Source organism: Talaromyces rugulosus, chromosome V (assembly GCF_013368755.1).
Source record: "Talaromyces rugulosus chromosome V, complete sequence".
In the NCBI taxonomy this organism is placed as follows: domain Eukaryota; kingdom Fungi; phylum Ascomycota; class Eurotiomycetes; order Eurotiales; family Trichocomaceae; genus Talaromyces; species Talaromyces rugulosus.
This window is the reverse complement of record NC_049565.1, coordinates 4,805,248-4,828,253: the sequence shown is the minus strand read 5'-3', so window position 1 is coordinate 4,828,253 and position 23,006 is coordinate 4,805,248. Positions and strand designations below refer to the sequence as shown.

The following is a 23,006-nucleotide window of genomic DNA, read 5'->3' as shown; positions in this document are numbered from 1 at the left end:
GCGATATTCCATCTTCACTTTCACCTCCACGGGAGGTCGACTTCTTCCACCCTGGTGCAGGTTAGATAGGGCAATCCTCCAATGCCGCCGTCGCCAACACCGCTTCCTCCCGATCCTCCACCGCCGTCGCTCCCTTTGAGATCCAGCTCAAGAAAGTTCCGCATCAGTGGCTTGACGATCTCTCTCGCGAGACGTTTGATTTCATCCATCTTGCGTTCGAAGCGCTTGAACCCGTCACGAGTATAAAGAGGCTCTGCCGAAGACGATGCCCGTAGTTTGAGAAACCGTTTCAGCTCGTCGCGTGGCAGATATGCTTCCGACGATGATGAACCAATCAGTCGATAGACACGGCCTGAGGGAACAGCCGTTCCGGGCGAGTGTCGCGAAGAAGCACCGTTGCTTGACGCAGCACCACTGGAGGTGTTTTTCAATATCGGCGCCGGCGGAGGGGTTGTATTCTCGACGAACCACTGTCGGAAAAGAGAAACAGCAAGCCAGTCCAGGTATGCATTAGACGGGCTCACTCTCTCACCCCGTGAGGTCGTTAATGTGAGGCGGAAGAGCTTGGCATCAACTCGGGCTTTCAGATCTTCGAGATCATCCACCTTGTCTTCGATCAATTCCAAGACGGAGTTGGGTAGAGGCGAAAAGGAGGCGTTCCGTAACTGAGTCTGTGCTGCAGGCCATTGTCCAACCACATGAATTAGAGCTTCGGAAAATATGACTCGGCTGTGAGCCAAGTAGCCCAGTTTTAGGTAGCTGGGCGGATATTTAGCGATTTGCTTGAATAGTCGAGAGGAAAACCGCAGCAGGTGGTGATCGACACGCGACCCAACCACCGGAAGCGCATCGTACATGTCTGCTAAATTGAGAAGAGACTTCGATTCGGCGTATGCAGTTGCAATGTTCACACTGTTTAGGATCGGAGTGAAATTGTAGAAGATTCGGAAAAGGTTATCATAGTCGCGGAGGAGGGGGTCCATTTCAGCATCTGGAACGCCGCCACTGGAAGGCATATGTACGGTAGAGTGCATGGCTGTTAGATTAACGACCGATCGAAAGAAGCCCGCCCGCGGTGCTGTAGGTTTCGTTATTGACTGAGGTGGAGGATGCGCAAAGTTTGTTCCGGCGAGCATGGGCTCAGACGTAGGAGGCTTTTCCAATCTTAGCAAGGACATCTTCTGCGGTACTAATGATCAGAAACACACCTTTTGTACTAGAATAGGCTCCTCATCCTCCTCTCTATGCTGCCAATCCAACTCATATCGCCATCTCTGCTTTGGTGGTGCTGGAGCGCCATGTAGACTGCTGCCCCTCCCGGACAAAATAGACGATCCATCCTCTGGCACGCTCTGTAGGCTTGGGTCCGAATCAATAACGCCGGGGATATCCTTCTGCGTTTGAATTGGCGACCATTCCTCGCTTGTGCCTGCTTCGAAAAACCCCGAGCATTGGGACAAGATTAAACGATGTAGTAGGTAGCGCTGCACCTGGCGATTGGCAGAAATGACTATTTCAACGTCGCCAGTGTGGGCAAAAATAGGGAAATCGTTTTGCGGTTGATAGGATGAACCGCCATGGTGAGAACGACCGTGTCGGTGCCGGCGACCGGACTGCGACAGACGCGACGTACTCGAGGTTGGTGGAGGAGGAGGAGCGGAGTGATCAACTTTTTCGGGGTACGAAACCATGGCCGTGGAAAATAATGTCTAAGCAAGGAAAGCCACCTCCTTGCTCAGTTCATTATTGTCGATTGGAGGGGGTCGAGTTGTTGTTGTCGATAGTCGCGACGGAAAATCGGGATGCGGCAGAGCGCTCTTTCACCACCGCGATCTATCTTTTGTGCACGATCGGACGAGAAGCGAATTTTGCAGATCAAACCAACACACCAGAGAATTTGGTGTACCGAGGAAAGAGACCGGTTTCCAGTCGAGGACAAGGACAAGGAGGCTGAGTATCGAGGATTGTGGCTTGGCTGATGCAAACAACCTTCTTATCTCAGCCGGCAGGTGACTGGCTTAGTGAGTCCCGATTAGTACTAGCTGAATACATGGGCCAATGGAAGGGCCAGCTCGTACTCCACACCAAAAGACCGCCACCATCGCCACGCTGAATGCAGGACAACTATCACATGAATATTGAATATTCAACATTCTCATATAGATATTTTATTATTTTCTACGCTCAACATTGTTATTTAGTATATATATTGATTGGGTTTTATATATTCCCTAAGATCAGTGGTATAGAGTCTCGATCAATTGAAAATTATATCACAGCACTGGCGCGTGAGTATGCATATAGTGTAACTACATATACCACTATAAATTGGTCGTATGATCACATCTGGAGTCCGTATTGTTCTTCTATCTGGAACACGTGTAGTCCAAGTACAGAATATGTACGTGTGCATTCTAGAACAGAATCAAAGCAATTAAAACATTAAGGTTCGGCCCTCCCGTCCCGTGAATGGCTCGCTTTGACGACATGGTGACCAAATCTAGGGTTTAAGAAAATTCTTTGCAGGGGGCTAATTCTCCGCGAAAATGCATTAGGAGCAGATTTACTGAAGGCTTGGTGTTTAGACCGAGAATCCATCGCGGCCCAGTGTGCTAATGTAGGCAGTATTGCAGGCCAGATCAAATACCTTATTCCGGAGGGTAAGAGAAAACAATGACTTGATACTTTCCATGTTGCGGAAAGCCATCATCAGTTTTCGACTAGACGTGACTTTTCTAAGGGTTGAAAGTACCAATGGTGTCGCCAACGACTCTAGAGAACATTGAGCACTCAATATTTTCAAAATGGAAAGGAACTGATAAAATCAATGATACATGTATGTAAGCCCTCCATGAATGGAAAAATAAAAGTGTTTACCAAGATACATGTACCTTCATTGAGAGAGCTTCCTGTGCTGGCAGTGTTGTTTCCCTTGGATATGATGCTGGCCCCTAATACTCTAGAGCAAACGACCTAGAACATAGTGGAGGGTTGGCATGGCTAATAACGTTATTAAAATAACCTAGACAGGTCGGATACCCCTGATCGTGGGGAGACGGGGGCTAAAACGATGTCAGCAAAGGGTTGACATGGCTAATAACGCTATTAAAACAACATAGCCAGGTTATCTTCTTTTATATAGTGAAAGAGCCATCCTCTCATGGATTCGGAGGTTCCTGCATCTGAAAGGACCGCCAGATCCGAAGCATTAATAAGTCATAGTCAGGGGGTTTCAGGCTGTTAGAGAAAAGTCAATGATGAAAATAGAAGGAAGATCGAGAGGAAAGTATTAGTCTTTCGGGTTAAATTCCCAAGTAACTACGTATAAGGATCGTAATACGTAATGTAATACACCGTAATGTGAAAATCACACGTCCCCTAGCTAGAAAAGGCACTCCGCAACACGAGATCCCCGACTCGCTGAGCGAGAGGGACGTGGTAGATCCTTTATTAGCTTTAAATGACGAATTACGAAGTATTGCGCTTAATAATGGGAGGAATATTATTAATGAAGAGAGTACTACGTACGTAGTACAAGGTTCCACAGGCTCCCCAGCTTATCAGTACAATTACGGAGCACTCGGATGCATAACGACAGTCCCCAGACCCCGCTATTACACAGCCTAGTCTTACAGACCTAGTAGATATTGTTAGATAAAACGATAATACTATACATATTGTGGCTTTGGGGCATGTTTAAGGTTTGGTTTTGTAAATGTTACGGATACGAAGAGCGATCGGCGTTTAGTCTAGGCCTGGCCGAAATACGACGTATAAAATTTTTGACATTACGAATACGAATAACTGGAGACCCGGCGGTCTATATTAATTGTGTTCGGAGATACTCAAAACGAGCACTAGAGTCCAGATGTCTTATGGCCGGTAGTTCTTGTTGTCGTTCCTGGTGGTTTCATATGGTATTCCGCAACTACGTACTGCTTACCACAGAGTACTAGTACAGAGTCGAGATCCACCATTAGAATCATCCACGTATGTACTTTCCGTACGTACGACACTGGCACAGGGAAACCAAATGGAAGATTTTATGACCAGTGATCAACCACCGGGGCTTTTCAGTTTTGTTGGTCTTATTTTTTAAAGCCGACATATGTCACCAGGATCAGCATAATAGTGCTGACCAGTACTAGTGTGTGTGACAGCCTAGCCGTGCCGTAAGATCTTAACATCTTGGTGTCTCACGAACTGTGCATGTTGCAAGGAGCAGGGATGCAGCTAATCAGCCGATTTTGTATTTTCCATACCCGGGTTATTTAGGAATCACATGAATTAGTTATGTAGGAACTTCAAATAAAAAGTCTTAATTTTTTCAGAGCCAGTGCGTTAATAATGAAGAGCCAATGGTCATATGTCTATTATCGTACGTAAAAAAAAGTGAGTGGCATATTTCCACTTGCAGAAACTGCTTAGCTAGTAAGCATAGAGTGGCAATGGATCACACTAGTTTGTTGCTGCCTTGTTTCTTGCCTTCATCGTCACCAAGAGGTGGTCGACTTTGACAAACGAGCTAGATGATTGTAATTAGTATATCATTCTTTTTCTCGTGAAACAGTTTCCTTACATAGTGCGCTCCTTCATGGTTGTGCTCGGGTCGACAAGGTCAATGTCAAAGTTGTGGAAAAGGGTTGGAACAAGCTAAACAGTCAGTTATGATTCAGAAATATTTAAGTGTGCAATACTCACCTTGGACATCTCAAGCCATGCAATATCTAGAGTTTCATTGTCAGTCATGCTCGGTAGTATTCAAAAATGGGGGATATAGTACTTCTTCCAAGGCAGTACCGTGATCCGGCACCAAAGCTGAAAAAGATACGTCCTATGCAGTGTAAGAAGAAAAAGACCAAGGTTTACGAGGCAGTCCTATCAAGCGTACTCATCTGGCCTACGCGCTCGGCGTCTTCCATCCAGCGCTCTGGGCGGAATTCGTCCGCATCCTCGCCAAAGGTCTTCTTGTCTCGATTGATTACCCATCCGTTAATACTCAGGTTCATCTGCTTCACGTCAGTATGGGGCACCGCCTATCAACAAGAAGGGAGATAAGTCTTACTCCGCCAGGGAAATATTGACCGTCAATAGTGACACCTCCCTCGGGAACTCGTCGTCCGAGATTCATACCAATCGCAGGGTGAAGGCGCATTGCTTCCCACATGACTGCCTGTAGGTACGGCATACTGTTGGCCATTTCCAAATTGAAAATACCTCCATGTTCAAGATTGTTTTCTTTTGCAGTCGCATCTACCTCCGCCAGAAGCTTCCTCTTGCTTTCGGCGCTCTTAATCACGTAATAGACGACCGACGAAATAGAAATAGCAGTTGAATCACTGCCTGCAAAAATGTTGCTGGCTACCATAGAGGTGACGGAAATGTCGTCCAAAATAGGCTTTTCCTTTTGGATATCAAACAACTGTCCGAGAATGTCTGCGTGGGCGCTACCGCGCTCCTTGCGCTCGGAAATTGATTTGGCGGCCATTGTCAATAGGCTGCCTTGGCGAGCAGTAACAGCCAGGTGATTTCCAATAATGGGAGTGAGTTTGGCATTAATCCAGTACAGCCAGGGTACATAGCCGGACCAAGCTGCAGATCGCAGAGAGTTGTCAATCATGCTGAATGCACCATCATCCTTGCCGGATTCCATGAAGCCGAACTGCTTGGAAAATGTCACTTCTCCGATGACATCTAGGCTTGGTTAAATTTTGATCCCGACTACTTATAGAGGTGATTGCGAGAAATGACCCACCAAAACCAAATAGCTGGATCCAGTAACTCATATTAATTTGTTGATCTTTCATCTCGGACATCTTGTTGATGAAAGTTGAAACCGCTTTGTTGACATATGGCTCCAGCTTCTTCATATTGGATAGGGAATAAATATTGCTAACGAGGCGTCTTTGGTTTCGGTGGATTTCTTCGCTTCGTTCAGAGAACAAATCCCACTTGCGGGTGCCCTGCCAGACACTGTACCAGTCGCTTTTGCGAAACGCGGTTCCAGCGCCTAAAGTCATTAGAATATTTCTCTATGTCTATCTCCAAACCACTAACCATAGATGATAGTGAGCGCATCCGGGTTTGCTGTGCTGACTTCATTGGGTGCAGTTCTGACCAACGTTCCATACTTCTTGTGCATGGCCATCATATTCCGATGCATGTTTCCCTTGCGAGCATAGTAAACATTCCACCAAGGAGTCCATCTAGCCCAGAATGGACCTGGGATGTTTTTTAGCGGATCACGGATACGAATGAACAAGAAAATAATTATCAAGCCCAGCCCGATGATCCAAGTGAATGGGACATTTTGGCTATCTGGACTCAGGAGGGACTGAACCAAGCCTTGAGCCATGACGAAGGTTTGATTACTGTAACTCTCAGGTTGAAAAAAAAAAAAAGCCTTTATGGGTTAAATTGAGGATTTCGTGTATTTCAAACCAAAGTTCCTTTATTAGTGTTGAGGACAGGGAAAGTATTCAATTTAAGAACAAAACAGTCAACCTTAGTGCAAATATTTGCAAGCCTTGACCAGGAGATCTCTCCACTTGATGCATGATGTTGGAAACAATATTAGGAAAAAGAATGGCTTACATTACGAGCTTACTCAGATCAATAGCGGAGTTATCAGTATTCTGCGGGGATTTCTTAGCTTGAAAAGAAAGGTATACACTAGCCCTAGGGGCTATTCCAATTGTTTGCCAGTTATGGAATGATACGAGATGTAAGCAGAAAGTGGTATGACACGGTCTAGAGCTCGTGTAGCTTATTATTACATGAGAAAGAGAAACTGAAAAGATGAATTTGTTACAGCTGCAGCTCACGGATTTATAGTAACCCCTAGCTATAAACGATTATATAAGAGGTCCTCAAGCTTAAAATGCTGCTTACTTGATCAATGTCGACAAAGGGTTACTCGTATTTGGGCGTCCATATATACATCGATCAATAACATCGACAGACCCTTCTGGCACATTTAAATATTAAAGAAAATAAAAATAATAAATTTGAAATTAAGATTTTCACGGACCGTCAGATCTTATAGATTTAGAATGATACCACAAAGTTTAAAAAAGGATCTAGCGAAGGCTAGAAGAAGATCTCCAAGAAACGCTATCCCTTATCTAAAGTATGATTCTACGCTACAAGTAACCCTTGGTACCTCGTTATAAGAGAGGAATTGCGAAAACAGGAAGATTTCAACAAGTTACCTGGATAACAGACTTTGTGCCAATCTTCTCTGGGAATCAAAACTCTTTGCCCCGTCCTCGTATTGCTGAGATTTCCTGTACTTTGTTAGTGCCTGTTAGCTTTCCAGCATTAAACTAATATACGTACCAGTCGGAGTACGTAACAGCTACATACGGTACATTTTACTTTTTGTTGCCGAGAACCGATTATTGATGCTCCCTTGGCATTGTATGTGAATAATTGGCCGAGTCGTGAAACAGCCTCGGCGTGGGGATGCAATATTTGGCTATACGCTAATCAATACGCGGTTTCGAAGGTGATTCCGAAGGCGATTCCTTCGTCTCACAACGTCGATCCTCCGGTGAAACGGAAGGATTCAGTGCCACCCACTCTGGTTTGATATAAACTAAATGCTGTGTAACATTGACTGATGAATATACCACATCTCGCAAAGTGTTGCCTATTTTAAGTCATGTAAGTAGTAAGAATAGCCTCTTAGAAAGAACAATATGATATTTTAGTCTATTTGCTTCAATGTTCCGTTGGACCATTAACGCATTCACCGTACCGGTAGTTCATCCCTCAGGCCGCACAAAGTATACCCAATACGGTTACATGCGCAATTATTTCTAATGTTCCGTACAGGCATTGTTCGAAGTATTAGGAAGTTGAGATGTAAGCCCAGGGTCATTTTTAGCTTCCACCGCAGATCGCCGTTGTATGTCGGTCAACTTGCGCCGGGCCAAAACGGGTCCTACATTGCAGCTGCCACTACATAATAGTTAATAGTAAGTTCTTTACTACGGAGTAAGTTTCCGTACGTACGCCGTATTTAAACGCTAAAATCGGAGTCCTAGATCCGCGGCGGCCTTCTTGCAAACGCTAGCCCGTAAACCAGCTTACTGGGGGCTTTGACTATGCCTTAAAAGAATCCTATGCGAGCGGAACCACGTCATGCACAATTCCTGTCTATACGTGATCAATTGGCGTCAAAGTTTAATATTAGTCTGCATGAACTGTAGGAATGGCGGTGCATGCTAGCCTCTCTGTTGTTTTCTCAAGTTGTTTCGAGCCAGTAACTCCTCGCCCGGCCTTTTTCGTCCGGAATTAAATTTTTTACAGCACGCACCACTCGTTTTGTGATACTATTCTTACCATGCTAGCTACTAACAACTACTAACCAAAAAGACACTAGAATATTGGCCAGCTCTTATATCCAGAAACCATGACAATTGATCTTTATATAAATAGGGTTTGTGTGTGTAACTTGCAGCACGGTTACATCAATGTATAGATGTCAACTGATATCTCGCGTGTCGACATCTGGAGGCACCCTAGTTGAGAGGATGAAGGATGTGCTTACGTGAAGGAGGAGAAATTGTGGCTTTTTAGGAAAGGCAGCAGATCATCTCATATGGTCTTATCAAGATACTAATCTGATTGTGTCAGGCAAATTTCCTAAAAAGGCAATATCTGTGGCTGAGATGTATGTGGCTGGTATTATCTTAGTCATCAGTGGCGGACTAAATCAAGCCGCACCGTTTTTTGGCCCACGACAACTTCTCGCCGACTTCAACATCACCATCGCAGACGGCTTCTTGTCAAATAGACGATTTAGGTGATGGCGGCAGATTTGTGCCATCCAATGTGGACGGTCACGTTGCAGCAGCTTCATTGCAGTTCCCGATAAGGACACGGTCCTGATTGTGGTAAAAAAACAATCAGGAGCGTTAATCGAACAATGTCCAAAGGATGCTACACTTGTCGCCGACGCCGCATTGTCTGCGACAACGGTCGCCCGACCTGCCGCAAATGCCGCGATGCTGGGAAGGAGTGTCTGGGCTACCAGAAGCCGTTGGTCTGGGTTAAGGGCGGCGTGGCTAGTCGTGGGAAGATGATGGGACTGAGCTTTGATGATGTGACTACTACAAACCAGGAATCTCCGGGTAGCGCGAGCATGGGCTATTGTTCTTCAGAGCAGACAGAGCAGCAGGCCCAGTGCGAAAGCACAGCGCTGTCGGGCGATGGAGGTCTGCAGGTCCAGGTCCAGGCACTACCTAAAGCAACGCTGGCCAAATACTACAACAATAATGGAGCGCTTGTACATGTTCGTCGGCTTCCTCCAGAGTCTCCCTCGTTCTCGTTGGTGGATCCGCTCTTTCGAGATATGGATAAACTGTCGAGGTTGTACATCTCACACTGTAAGACGCCTTTTTTATATAAAGAATGGATATTCCTAAAAGTACCCCTAAATTGACTCGGCCAAACAACTAGTCAACCTGCACTGTGTCCAAGCACTCTGTCTTTACGACAAAGTCCGCAATCCTTACCGCGAGCTCATTCCCTACATAGGCGAATCAGCCGTATTGACCGACTCCCTGGCTGCGATCGGCGCGATTCATCAAGCATACATGTTCAACAATGGCCTTCAATTCCCGCAGTCATCCACCATCGAAGCCACAGAGACCCCCGGGTGTATCATGTCCCTTGGCCGGCCTGCTATCTCCTCCTTCTCAGCGCAGCCCGTCAATGCCAAGGCATTCTCGCACTTCTTGAGCCTGAAACAACGTGCATTGCGCCAGCTATCCATAGACGTGTCGCACGCATCCACGCGCAACGACGACAGGACAGTTGCAGCCATTTTCGTCTTGATCTTGCTGGACGCGATTGAATCCGGCAACGGGGCGTGGAAGTACCATCTCGAGGGCGCAAAGAGCATTCTGCGAGACAGACTGCTGCTAACCGCCGCCAACCACCACTCGGCGACGACCGAAGGCATCGACACATTCGTCATCGACTCTTGTCTAATCACCGAAATCATGGGCTCGACACTGGCCCGTCCGGGCGTGCTCTCCAGACCTTTTTATTCCCAAAGCATGGGTGCGGCGGTCCTCCAGCGTCTTGAGAAAACCGCCTGGGTGGGCTGCCCGGCATACCTTTTGGATGCAATGTTCTTTGTGCACGCACAGCGCTTTTCGAATTACGGCAACAACAACAACACACCATCGGGCTGCTATGCCTACTCGCTATCTTTCCCGCCTTCTTCGCCAACAGCGACGACATGTACTACTGACTCCCCGCTTGCAATTCTGCGACACATTGACGCGTTTGACCCGGTGGCCTGGGCTGGCGAGATGCAGTCGTATCTCCTGCTATCCGATATATCCCAGCGAGTGGCTCTGGCATGCGCCTACAAGGCCGCTGTATACCTGTACGCGCGACGGGTCGTGTCCGTGTTTGGATTCGACCGAGAAGATTCTTCTTCTGCCGAGATTTGGAAAGACCGCGACACGGTCGAAAAGGAGCTCGTGCACAATATCTCGCTGATCCGGTCCGACGACGAGCATTTCAAATGCACCATTTGGCCGACGTTCATCGCGGGCGCCGAGAGCTCGAACCGGGAACAACGCGTGTTTACGCTGCAGCATTTGTATATGTTGTGGAACGATTTCTGTAGTGTTAATCTGCACAATGCGGCGTGTGTGTTGAAGATGATGTGGCAGAAGCAGGAGGAGCGGAGTCAGTCAGGGTCTTCTTCTTTGGGTGGAGGCGAGTTTGATTGGATTCAGGAGCTGGATCAGTCGCGCACTGACTGGCTGTTTATATGATTGTAACGAGCTATTGATAACGTTTGAATATGCGAATATGCGAATATGCATGGGTGGTTTTCTGATGTTGCATCGATTGATGGACATGTATGCATTTGTTGATTTTTTTTTTTAACAGCTTAGACTACATGTAATAATAAAACCAGTAACCCATTGAGAACCATGTTATCCAACCGTAGACAAGAAATATGTAATACTATGGGAAGAAAAGAAAAGAGGAGATTATTGGAAATACACCATTGAAAGGGAACGAAAGGAACAAAAGAATGAAAGTAATATAGATACTCAAAGTAAAACTCTAAACAGAAAGTCGTTCGATTGAATAGTCTGCATAGACAGCACCAAAAAAGGAAAAGAAAAAAAAAGGGGTCTAAATGCAGGAATGTTCATTTTTCAACACAAAACATCTAACATCTTCGTAATATGCCCGACAGGGAAAATTCCAAAAAAGAAACAGATTGAAAACAAAACGCCACCAAATATTATTGGTAATGCAAGTGATAGCTCGGGTTAGGATATGATATCCCAAAAACGCAACAGACGGGGAAAAAACAAGGCATGCTTGCAAAACTAATATGCACCATGAGGAACGCTCGATGACAAGTCGAAATCATGTGATTCGCAGAAGAAGGGTATAAAAGGAAGATCGGACGATTCGATAATAGAAAGAAAACTAAAAAACCGCAGCCAGCCCGTTCTTTGAATGTCGCTTGCTGAACCGGTTTTTCTTTCCTTTTATGGAATCCGAGTCATTGGCCTGGTTTTTATGAAGAGTCGTTCTCCCGGCCGATGCAAGTTCACCTTGGAACTCGGAAGAATGGTCGATGGTGTTTGTCTGGCTGGAAAAGGCAGATGACAAGTCTCGGTAGTCATCCGCCGAGTACGAATTGCTTTGCTGTGACATGGCAAATTCTTTGGCCCGGTCAAGAGTGTCGATCCATTCTTGCGTCGAAGTTGCATTCGGCTGCGAGCTGGAGGCTGTCTTGACCTCTTCAAAGACGTAGTGTTTATCTCGCTGTATACCGTTAGCTGAAGCAAAAACACAAACACCAAAAAAAAAGACATACCGTGTCGACAATCCATGAAGAAGCACCCTTTGAATCTACGGTGCTTCTATAGCTAGTCTCAGGAGCCAAGAGGGAAATCTCAATCTTGACTCTCTTGTCGTCACCCCCTGCAGCAGCGAGTATAATGCGAGCCGAAGACGTGATCATGACTAACCGCTGCTTCTTTTTGGGCGTACTACTACCGAAGAAACGAGAGAACTTCTTTGGTGGTTCCGCCTCTGCAAGCCCATTGCGGCCGGCAGGGCTGTGCGCGGCATGGGAGACCGAAACGGACAAGTTCCCTAGTTTTAGAATGCGCTCGTTGTTTCTCGAGAGAACCGGAGACCATTCAATGTCTAGTTGGCTGGGAGGAGGTAGTTCAGTGATAACACGTGGGTAGCTCTTGGAGCTCGTCGCCACGTTGGCAGAAGAAGGTGTAGCGGAAATGTTTGGTGGGACACTATCGGCGTCGGCACCGGCGCCGCCATTCAGCTTGATCGGTTCTCGCGCTGGGGGGCTGTACGGTTTTAATCGAGGGGCCTTTTGTTTCCAAAGAGCTCGTCCCCAGGCCACCCCGTCGAAAAACTCGTGGTTCTTGATATGCTCAATTGGCAAACGACGGGCAGGGTCGAGAACGAGAAGTCGTTCAACAAGGTCGCGCGCGACAGGAGGAAAGCCGCTGGGGAATTCATATTCGAGAGCAACGATTTTCTGAAAGGTCAGATATTCGTTGGCAGCTTTGAATGGCGGACGACCGGCCAGAAGCTGAAAGACGATGCACCCAAAGGCCCAGAGATCGCTGGCTTTGCATGCGTTTTTATCGGTGAGCAATTCGGGGCTCACGTATTCTGCAGTCCCTACAAAAGAGCTCGCACGCTCTTCTTCCTGAAGGTCTGCCGAGTCCAACGGAGACGGATCACTAAAGCTGTTGTCGTCCTTCTTGGGAGTGTTGAGGATCTTGGCCGTGCCAAAATCGGTGATCTTGGTGTACATTTGGCTGTCTAGCAGGATATTCTCTGGTTTCAAGTCACGGTGAATTACTCCTCGTTTGTGCATGTAGTCGATAGTATCAAGAATCTGGGCACAATAAAACTGGGCACATTCTTCATCAAACGTGACCATGCGTTTCAAAACGCCAAGCAATTCTCCGTTCTTGCACAGATCAAGAACAAAATATAGTGAACGCTCATCCTGAAAGGTATAGTATAGTCGGACTATACCCGGGTGATCGGTGAGCCGATTTAGCGTATCTTTCTCAATGTTGACGTATTTGACCTTTTTCTCCTTGATGATATGCCGTTTGTCCAAGATCTTGATGGCGTATTCATTGAGAGTCTGGCGGTCAGTGGCCAGACATACAGTACTATAAGAGCCCTCGCCCAACGTCTGCCCGAAAGAAAAATCCCGGACGCCCTTTTTGATGTAGCGAGAGACGGTCCGGCCGTTGGCATCTACTTCTTGTCTGATGCCGACGGCGGCACCGCGATCTTGCCATTCTTCGCTGCTGGTCGGAGGCCCGTTTTCCAGGGAATACGGCGAGCTGGGAGAGGAGGTGACGTTGTGTCCGAGGCGCGAGCCCTGCCGCAGGGGCAGCTGGCCGTTCCCGGGCATGAATTGGCTCTTTTTGTACGAGCGGTCACTGTGGCTGTTGTCTCTCGAGGGCACACCGGCCTGAAGAGCGGCGGAACCGCCTCGCGAGTCGGAGCGATACATCAGCTCTGGCCCACCAGATGCACTAGAATCAGTCCGAATTCGGTAATTATTCAGCTCCCTAGCGGCGGACGAGCCATTGGCATAATGACTGCCCTGTACGTGGGTTGAGGCGGATCGCGGGATGGTTTGATGATGCTGGCTCGAAGAGGGCGGGTGGTCTGGCAAATACGCTACGGACGAGCGATTGTTTGGGCGGCGAGCCGACGGAGCCAGATCGATGGCCGAGGCCTGGGATTTGTACGAGCTGGCCAGGTCGCCCAGCGTGTCGGTGGTAGAGTCCGGTTCCAGAGCGTCGAGCGCGGGCAGAGGCGGAAGCGAGTAAGTTGGCTGTTGTTGGGGTTCGGGCAGACTGGATTGTTGCTGAGCCGGGAGCCGTGGTTCTTCATGAGGGAGGGAGTCGTCTGGGTTTGCGATCCTCAATCCGCCCAGCGACTGGGAGAGGCTCAGGTCACCTTCCATGGTGAGAGGAATCGGGAGCACACGCAAGGGCACGAGAGATAACCCTAAGATCGGTTGCTGGCGAGTTCAACACAGGGGCGGGTTGAAAGGCTGAATGGATGCCGAACGACAGGAAGAAATCCAGACGCTTATGAAGGTAAGTTAGGGAGACATCAAATAGACCAATAGACAGTAGATTCGAGCAAGCGAGCGTATAGTCGGGCTTATTATGGCGGCGGCGATCGCATCGACAACGGATGCATGGTATTTACTCGACAGGGAGCGAGCGAGAGGATGGTTGGTCGGTGCCTAGTCGTGAGGTGAGTTAATTAACGCGCTCGGACGGAGGAACCTGACGAGACGCTGGCGGTGATGCGAAGACGATGGCGCCGGCGACGGGGAGGACAGGAGCAGCGATGCTAGACAGCGATAGAGATAGAGAGAGGGAGAGAGGGACGAACAATGGCGTGTGGTGTGCTGTCATGGCGTGGTGGAGGGTCAAGTAAGCAGGCGAGACGGGCGGCTCCCTTGGCACGATTAACCGCGCCTCAAAAGGGGGGCTCGACACGCACGCCGGGCGGAGCGGGTGAATCGAGGAATGCTATATATAAATATTGTTATTTCCTGTTTAGTGTTGTGTTTACTATTTTCTATTTTCTACTGTTTTATTCACTGTATAGTATGTACTGATCCGGTGGATCTTGTCTTGCTGAGCGCACAGAACGGCCTCATTGTGACTTGGGGGACGTGTTTGTTTCACCTGTCATAATAAGCTTATTATAGTAGACGAAGCGAGACGCTTATCCATGCTTAACCGACTATTTTATTGTGACTTTTTTTTGTCAGCAGTCAGTGCTATTAATTAATACATGGATGAAGACATACTGTTATACTAGTGTAGTATGCCGGTATGCCAGATGCAGTGTGTATACAGACGCACCTTCCTCGGCCGCCCAAAGGCAGACAGGAAGGCACGACCGGAGCGCCAGCCGCGTGTCCAGGTGACGCTGCACCCACAGCCCTGACGACATCGATATGCATCTTCCTTGACACTCACCATTGACCTCAGCCGAGCCCACCTTGAAGTGAAGTGAACTGAGCTGAACTGAGCTCGTCTCGTCTCGCCCACACAATGTTCCGCTCGCTGCCCAGTCGCATCCAGCTCTCTGAGCGAGAGGTCTATCAGACCCTGCAGCAAGTCATCGTCGAGCGCGCCGTGCGCCAGCAACTCCAGAACTTGCGAATGAACGACATTACAAGTGATGATCTACGCTACTGCCATCTGCGGGCGACGTCGCCGTGGTCCCCGCCATCTTCACCTTCGACTCCAACATCATCATCATCATCATCATCATCATCATCATCATCATCATCAGGGATCATTTGCACGCCGAGCGATACTGAAGCAGTGGATATGTTTGATGACAACGTCTGTCTGCTCGCAGCGTCATCTCCAAGCCCTAGCTCCAGGGAGGAGGAAGATTCGTCACCGCCGCTGTCTCTCCTCTCGGACGAGCATGCTACTACATACCACCAGATCATCCCCGCGAGATTGGCCCGCGCCAGACTGGCTGTGAACCGTCGAGGAAGACAAGAATCGACAGGCTCACTTCTTGAAAACGAGGAAGATGATATTGGTGGTGATGACTCGCCGCCGCTAGAGCAGGGTGCTTTGGCGCAGACGCTGCCTAGTCCGCGGTATCGGATTCGACGTGTGGTTGGGTCGGGTCATCATGGGGCTTTTTTATGAGCTGGAGGGTATCTATCTATACAACGTTGGAAAAGAGGAATGAGAGATTCGATGGTGTAAATGGGGGTCGGCGTGTATTATATTTCTTATGAGAATGACCCTTGGCTTGAACCATGCATTAATATGTACATCATGTTTACTCTCAATGGACTACATGTACAACCAAAATCGTGTAGAAGCAATAGATTCAGTCTAAAACACTCTATGCTAAGATAAACCATGCCCGCAAATCCGGGACAAACGGTGAATCGCAAGATCAATTTGATACACACACTATTCAAGCCGATATGCATGCCAATCATTGATTTCTTCCAAGGAACTTGAGAAACTAAAAAAAAGGTATATCCCACGTTATGAACTCTTGTTTATAAATACTTTAATGCTCCGTTCCATGTACCTTCGTCACACAAAAGAAAGACAAAAGAAAAAAAAAGAAAAAAAGAAAAAAAATTAAGACGGGTCTAAAATAGTCAAAACACTATGTTCTTTCCCCTCAATTCGTTTACTTCTTCTTGGAGAAAACCTGGGCACCATCGACCAGACGGCGCTCGGTGTTCTGTCGGCCGTTGACAAAGTCGGGGTAGTTGAGGGTCAGCTCAACGGAACCGTTGACAATGTTGTCGACAGCCTCGACACCGAGCATGAACGAGTGGTCCTGGTTGCCGACCTCGTAGCGCCAGCTACCGAAACGGCCACGGGACCAGATGCCCTTCTCCTGGAGCTTGGGCAGGATCTTGGTCAGGGCACCCTCACGCTCCAGAGAGGGGGTGGGGTAACCGTGGTCGAAGCGGCGGTGGTAGGTAGAGACAATCTCGTCACCGGGCTTGAGCATCTCGGTGTTGACGAGACCCTGGATAGAGTCCTTGATGACGTTCTCCAGGTCGACGGGCTTGTAGGAAGACTCGGAGGTTTCCAACATGATCGACCAGTAGGGACCAGGCTTGGCGCTGCTGTCGGCGGGCTTGGAGCCGTCAGCGAGCTGGAGAGTGGGCAGCTGCTTGGAGGCCTCGGGCTGGTTGTGTGGCGAGTAGTTGGAGAAGATGGTGGCACGGTAGAAGGGACAGTTGTCCTCGGGGAAGTAGAGCTGTAGTTGTAGGATTAGCGTCGCACTTGGAAAGAAGAAAATTGCAATCAACATACCCAGCACTTGTCGCCAATGCGCTCGGGGCGCTCTCCACGGATACCGACACCGATAACGTGGGTGGAAGAGTAGAAGAGGTCCTTCTTGTCCTCGATAAGGTCCTTGTCGCCGAGCTGGTCAATCAAGCCGTCGACAGCCATGGTCGACACGAGCTTCTCGTAACCGACAGTGGTACCATCACCGAGAGTGACGACCTTGGCGCCAGAGTTGACCTTGGTGACCTTGCCGTGCTCGCCGTAGCGGGTGTTCTCCTTGGGGAGAGTGTCGGCAACGGCAATCCAGATACCACCGGTACCGCCGCGGGCGGGGAAACGGAAGGTCGCGTTGGGACCCCAGTTTCCGGCAGTCTTGTTCAGGATGACGTTGGAAGTGACAGCCTTGACGTTGGGAGCGGCGACACGCTCACCGAGCCACGAGCATTGCATCTAGACTGGGGTCAGCCGCAGGCCAAAACAAGATGGGTCGGAGAATGCTTACCTTGGTGGTGGGAACGGCCCAGACCTTGAAGTTGTAGGGTCTCATGAAGAGGTCGGCCAGACCAACACCCATCTGGCGCAGAATCCACTCGTCAAAGGTCTTGGGCTTGACGTTGGCGACGCGGGCCTCGAGGGCGGCATCGATCATGCCTTCGATGCAGCGCACCTGCTCGGCCTTGGGAAGCATGGAGATGTTGTTCTGGAAGGGGTAAGGAACCCATTCGCCCTGGCAGCGGACGTAGGAGATACGCTGGTGGGTGTACCAGTCGTCGGGCTTGGGGAGAGCCTCGTCAATGCAGTCATCGAAGTACTTGTAGTGAGAGAAGATGACGTGACCACCGACATCGTACAACTGCGACAATTAGATTTTTTTTTATTTTTTTATTTTTTTTTATTGTTGTTCCAAACTTACGAAGCCTTCCGGAGTGACATCAGTCGAGGCAAGACCACCAGGAGTCTCGTTGGCGTCGACAATGAGCCATGATGGGCCGTCCTGTTCACCTTGTTGTTAGCCACCCCTTTTTTTTTTCTTCCAGCATAGCGGGGGAAAAAGCAACATACAATCTGGTTGAGACGCTTTGCAGCGCCCAGGCCGGTAGGACCGGCGCCAATGACGAGAACGTCAACGGAACTGTATGGCCAAGAGTTGTCAGCAAGACAATGGATTGTTGGAGGGGAGATGATGGTGATAGTGGGTGGTGAGGGGGGGTTCGCTCACATGTCGGGGTGGCTCATCCTGCCTTGGAGGATATCCTGGAAGCTGGGCACACGGTTGAGGGTCTTGCGAGCGATGTTAAGCATAGACGACGATGGATGTTGCTGGCGACAGCAGCAAGGAGTAAAGCAAGAGCGATTGGGGTCAAGAGGACACTTGGGGAGAGGGACGAGGAGAGAAGTTTTGTTGTGAGTGAGCTGTTCTTGGGACGCTGTGGGGGTGGTGGGCGGTCAGGAGTCAGTTGGCACTAGGTAGGGCGGTGAGCGTGCGTGCCTGTTTCGTTTCAAATCCGGATCCCGGTTTTTTTTTTTTTTTTTTTTTTTTTTTTTTTCTGCTGCTCTCAGTCTCACACACGATAGCAGTGGAGCATGGGAAAGGGGGCGAGATTAGCTTTGACTTTGGTTAGCATTATTACTGGCATCGCCATCAAGAGAGCCAGCCCCAATGGGTCTGACAGCCTCGTGCAATTTCCACCCCCTGAGCTGCGTGCCATTAATTCCAGCGATGGCAAATGACGACAGCTTGGACCCTCCATCTCGTCAATTATCCTATTTATTACGATTACGACGGTGGATGGATACTATAATTATTTCTTCCATTGTTGTTCTTGGTCTGGTCGCTGTCACCGCCGGGCACTAAGTCGGTGTCACTAACAGGCGACAGCGATAAGCGTTACCGCGGCGCCGGAAACGGCCCAATGCAAATTATGTTGATGGTGGCGGTGGTACGGCGTGCTATCGATCGTTGACTCGCTGGGGATGGCAAATAAATGAAAGAATAAGAATAATGGTTACATTGGCCACCGGGACGGATTCAAGGGGATACGCTCAGGAGGCGATCTGCTGGATCGCTGCACAGAAATACCGTTTTGGGCGGCCAGTGGTTGAAGACTGAAATGAGGGGGTCCACCAGGGCGATCATCATGGCGATACGGCTGCTCCTCTGGGCTGGATCGGGACCCATGGTGCTTCTGTCCCTCTGCGGCCACTTGTACGGAGACCGGTACACACAGGCACACAGGCACAGTCGTGATATGAGGATTGGAAATGCCGGAAACAGCACCGGGACAGGGACAAGGCACATGAAATAAGCTCTGGGCGCCTGCACGAGATCGCAGCGTGATTCGCGGCCAGCGCGAGGCCTGGGCTGCAGTGGCGGGCCCTGGTAGGCTGCGTGGGGCAGCGTGGCTCCATCGGGACCCACGTTGTCCGTTAGTTGTGGTGGGGCATGTGCCCATTTGAAACATGCCATTGGATGCAGAGGGTGGACCCGGTCCATGGGGCGGGCAGCCCTGGCCAACCTTGGAGCTAGGCGCGGACGCCATGTGGGGCGGCCATGGCCTTTGATGTCGATTGTTCCAGCTTGCAACTTACGTGTCTTCTCCTCCTTCCATCACATCTAGATCGGCAACGGTCCACCGTCTGTCTCCCGTCCGAGTGATACTCCGTTGAAGATCGCAAATGCAGGTGTTTGTTACTCCGTGAGCCCGTCTGGAGTTGTATCTGCAGTGCGACAGTCACAGCAGTCACAACCGTTGTACGGCTCTGCAGTATGGCTCTGCAGTATGGCTCTGCAGTTGTACGGGGTATAGGCAGGAGGTTCATGCGGCCATCTATTAATAGTACACACGATTATAGACGATGACTATATCAATTCCAGATGGCTGTATCGATTATACCGAATAGATCGCAGAGTCCCATGGAACAATGAACAACAAACCATAATGTTATACAGGATACTTGCTCCAGATGTGTATACACAGTGAAACAGTCTCAGCCCCTTTTCCGGCCGCCCACGTTGGCTGCTTGCGGGCGGTCACTTGCCCGGCGATCGGCCCACCGCCCGCTTATCAGCCCGCCCCACTCGGCGCCACCTGGCCAACCAGCGGCCACCGCCCGCGCCCGCCCGCTAGCCCGCATGCGGCCTAGCGCGCGCAGAGTCTGCACCCATAATCCATGCCATTTCCATCCCTTGGCTCAGCCCGCTTCCGGCTGCCATCATCATTACTTCCTCTCCCCAACGCCCGCGAACGTGCTTCTCCCACCACCAGCCTCCCTTCGTCTCTTTTCGTCCTTGTTGCCCTCTTGCAGTTGACCACAGCCACTCGTTAAGCCTTCTCGTCTTCTCTTCTTCGTCGTCTTCCTCTTCCGTCGTCTTCGTCTTTGTCGCCGACCACCTTACCTACCCTTCCTTCCCCCCGTTAATTAATTTTCTCTCCTGCCCCTGTCCCGAACTTAACACGACAACAACAACACCCTCAACCACCACCACCACCACCACCGCTCCCCGTGGCCTCCTCGTCGTTCGGCACCAGCAGCCTCCTCCGGCAGCGCCCCTTTGAATTCCACAACTTCTTCCGTGAACAAGCTCGTGCGTTTTCTGCCACCATGTCTGATGGAGAGAAAGCCCGTACCTCTGGCGAGGTCCCGCGCCCAGAGCAGACCTTGCCCACCGTCAACCCGGCCGCTGAGAAGGCTGAGCCTCCCAAGGCTTCCCTGCACCCGGCCTTTTACGTGACGTGAGAATCTTCTTGACGACGCCCTCTTGCTACCTGCTAACGTGTCTGCTGCAGTGCCTGGATCGCCCTCAGTTCCAGCGTCATTCTGTTCAACAAGCAGATCTTGGCGAACGAGGCTGCTCCGTTTGGTAAGTTTTTGCTGTCTCATCCGTTCATTGCGCAAATACTAATTCGTGTGACCTGATAGCCTACCGTATGTGATCCCGCATGACCCGTTGAATAATAAACTAACCAGCAACAGCTATTTTCTTGACAACATGGCACTTGACCTTCGCCACCATCATGACCCAGATCCTCGCTCGCACCACCACCCTGCTCGACGGCCGCAAGACTGTCAAGATGACTGGCCGCGTCTACCTGCGTGCCATTGTCCCCATCGGTCTCTTCTTCAGTTTGTCTCTGATCTGCGGTAACGTTACCTACCTGTACCTGAGTGTCGCCTTTATCCAAATGCTCAAGGCTACCACCCCCGTTGCCGTCTTGCTCGCCACCTGGGGTCTCGGAATCTCTCCCGTCAACCTGAAGGTCCTCATGAACGTCTCTGCCATCGTCGTCGGTGTCGTCATTGCTTCCTTTGGTGAGATCAGGTTTGTCTTGATCGGTTTCCTCTTCCAGATCGGTGGTATCATCTTCGAGGCCATTCGCTTGGTCATGGTCCAGCGCTTGTTGAGCTCTGCCGAATTTAAGATGGACCCCCTCGTCTCCCTCTACTACTTTGCCCCTGTCTGTGCTGTCATGAACGGAGTCACCACCCTGTTCATCGAGGCCCCCAAGATGTCCATGACTGATATCTACAACGTCGGTCTCATCACTCTCCTCGCCAACGCCGTGGTTGCATTCTTGCTCAACGTCTCTGTTGTGTTCTTGGTAGGTTTTTTTTTTTTTTTTTTTCAAAAGATAACGCGCAATTACTAATTCCTATCAGATTGGCAAGACTTCCTCCCTGGTCATGACCCTCTGTGGTGTCCTGAAGGATATCCTTCTGGTTGCCGCCTCCATGGCCATCTGGCACACCCCCGTCACCCCTCTCCAGTTCTTCGGCTACTCGATTGCTCTCGGTGGACTTGTCTACTACAAGCTTGGTGGCGACAAGATCAAGGAGTACACCAGCCATGCCAACCGCTCTTGGGCTGAGTACGGATCTACCAACCCTGGCCAACGCCGTGTCGTTGTCATTGCTGCTGTTGTTCTCGGTTTCTTCCTCTTTGTTGGAGCTCTTGCCCCTAGCTACGCTCCCGAGTCGGTTGACCGTGTTCGCGGTGCTCTGGGCGGTGCCACCGCCGGCAATGCTTAAACGCTTGCCTGCGTCGGGAGTCCTATTTGCCTGTCCTTATGGATGCAATCTATTTGGTTTCTTAAGATTGTGAACAATGTCTCAGATAGTGGACTACCCATTTCTCTACGCTGTTAGCCTTGGAACAGCTTGTATGTATACGGCTCTCTTAGCCTTGATGTCAGCCCGTGTGATGAGTGCACGGGCTTGGATGAGTTGCAATACCAAGGCGGCGGCTTCTTTTGACCATATTGCCTACAACGGTTGGATCCGCTGGAAAGTGTAGCCAATCCTAAAGTATTATTCCCCTGACATGATTTTTTTTTTTTTTTTCCCACTTCATCTTTATGATCTTCTTCCTCTTTTTCGTCTTCTTTTGAAAGGAAGGGGATAGCCAAATACTTTTTATTTCTCTTTTCACCCTTTGTTACCGCGTTTTTGGACTTGTGCCTGTCACATTTTTCTTCTGCGTGCCTTGTTGATGTTTAGAATAGAAAAGGTGCACTGGGGTTCGGATTCATAGCTTGTACCAAAATCAGATACATTACACTTGTCATGCTGCGAGTAGGATTGAATTTCCGACTACGTGTAATTGTGTGGTCATGATTGAGTCGTTTATAGGTCGTTCCATGGATGAAGTTTGTCCATGAACGAGTTGACATCTGGAACGGCTGACGTTGGGAGCTTTACTTGATGTTGACACATGAGTCACTACATGTAGTTGTCTACAACATTTTGAAGTACATATGAATTACAATTGATATATTAACTAAGTATGACCTATTCCAAACATTTTGAATGTACACATGTACAGTATAACTACTATATAGTAAGTAAACTGCTAGATAACCCCCGCAGCAGCCAACTCGGCATACTCGGCCGACGACGGATCCAGCCACGGCCCCGTCCACAGATTCGTCATTTCTGCGTCTGGCGCGTACAGCGGTGACACGTCCAGGAACATGTCGAGCGGGCATCGCTGGTCCAGGTCGGCGCCGAGCGTGGTGGCCGAGGAGGACTGGCCGTCGAGGATGGAGTCGTAGCGGATTGTCTGTAACATGTATGTTTGTCAGTTGATATAACATTGAAACATGTGCATAATATGTATGTATGTATGTATATGTGTATGTGTATGTA

General features: G+C 49.4%; 8 protein-coding genes across 8 annotated transcripts; 3 read left to right on the top strand and 5 right to left on the bottom strand.

Annotated features, from left to right (window-relative positions):
* Nucleotides 1-20: 20 nt before the first annotated feature.
* Nucleotides 21-1,691, bottom strand: TRUGW13939_10195 (uncharacterized protein; the record flags this gene model as incomplete). Its single annotated transcript, XM_035493308.1, has 2 exons — nucleotides 21-1,154; nucleotides 1,209-1,691. 2 exons carry the CDS (start codon nucleotides 1,689-1,691, stop codon nucleotides 21-23), a joined length of 1,617 nt encoding a protein of 538 aa, XP_035349201.1.
* A 2,767-nt stretch (nucleotides 1,692-4,458) lies between these two features.
* On the bottom strand, nucleotides 4,459-6,355 carry TRUGW13939_10194 (uncharacterized protein; the record flags this gene model as incomplete). Its single annotated transcript, XM_035493307.1, has 8 exons — nucleotides 4,459-4,525; nucleotides 4,580-4,653; nucleotides 4,702-4,727; nucleotides 4,784-4,834; nucleotides 4,892-5,009; nucleotides 5,066-5,694; nucleotides 5,756-6,010; nucleotides 6,058-6,355. 8 exons carry the CDS (start codon nucleotides 6,353-6,355, stop codon nucleotides 4,459-4,461), a joined length of 1,518 nt encoding a protein of 505 aa, XP_035349200.1.
* A 2,577-nt stretch (nucleotides 6,356-8,932) lies between these two features.
* Nucleotides 8,933-10,799, top strand: TRUGW13939_10193 (uncharacterized protein; the record flags this gene model as incomplete). The annotated part of the gene is made up of 2 exons (XM_035493306.1): nucleotides 8,933-9,392; nucleotides 9,466-10,799. 2 exons carry the CDS (start codon nucleotides 8,933-8,935, stop codon nucleotides 10,797-10,799), a joined length of 1,794 nt encoding a protein of 597 aa, XP_035349199.1.
* A 673-nt stretch (nucleotides 10,800-11,472) lies between these two features.
* On the bottom strand, nucleotides 11,473-14,017 carry TRUGW13939_10192 (uncharacterized protein; the record flags this gene model as incomplete). Its single annotated transcript, XM_035493305.1, has 2 exons — nucleotides 11,473-11,814; nucleotides 11,867-14,017. The coding sequence occupies 2 exons, from the start codon at nucleotides 14,015-14,017 to the stop codon at nucleotides 11,473-11,475; spliced, it is 2,493 nt and encodes an 830-aa protein (XP_035349198.1).
* Nucleotides 14,018-15,128: 1,111 nt separating this feature from the next.
* TRUGW13939_10191 (uncharacterized protein) lies at nucleotides 15,129-15,746 on the top strand (the record flags this gene model as incomplete). The annotated part of the gene is made up of 1 exon (XM_035493304.1): nucleotides 15,129-15,746. One exon carries the CDS (start codon nucleotides 15,129-15,131, stop codon nucleotides 15,744-15,746), a length of 618 nt encoding a protein of 205 aa, XP_035349197.1.
* Nucleotides 15,747-16,248: 502 nt separating this feature from the next.
* Nucleotides 16,249-18,164, bottom strand: TRUGW13939_10190 (uncharacterized protein; the record flags this gene model as incomplete). Its single annotated transcript, XM_035493303.1, has 6 exons — nucleotides 16,249-16,830; nucleotides 16,887-17,312; nucleotides 17,365-17,715; nucleotides 17,776-17,856; nucleotides 17,925-17,994; nucleotides 18,082-18,164. The coding sequence occupies 6 exons, from the start codon at nucleotides 18,162-18,164 to the stop codon at nucleotides 16,249-16,251; spliced, it is 1,593 nt and encodes a 530-aa protein (XP_035349196.1).
* Nucleotides 18,165-18,868: 704 nt separating this feature from the next.
* TRUGW13939_10189 (uncharacterized protein) lies at nucleotides 18,869-19,402 on the bottom strand (the record flags this gene model as incomplete). The annotated part of the gene is made up of 1 exon (XM_035493302.1): nucleotides 18,869-19,402. One exon carries the CDS (start codon nucleotides 19,400-19,402, stop codon nucleotides 18,869-18,871), a length of 534 nt encoding a protein of 177 aa, XP_035349195.1.
* A 1,063-nt stretch (nucleotides 19,403-20,465) lies between these two features.
* On the top strand, nucleotides 20,466-21,890 carry TRUGW13939_10188 (uncharacterized protein; the record flags this gene model as incomplete). The annotated part of the gene is made up of 5 exons (XM_035493301.1): nucleotides 20,466-20,596; nucleotides 20,651-20,724; nucleotides 20,784-20,789; nucleotides 20,838-21,463; nucleotides 21,522-21,890. 5 exons carry the CDS (start codon nucleotides 20,466-20,468, stop codon nucleotides 21,888-21,890), a joined length of 1,206 nt encoding a protein of 401 aa, XP_035349194.1.
* Between the last annotated feature and the right edge of the window lie 1,116 nt (nucleotides 21,891-23,006).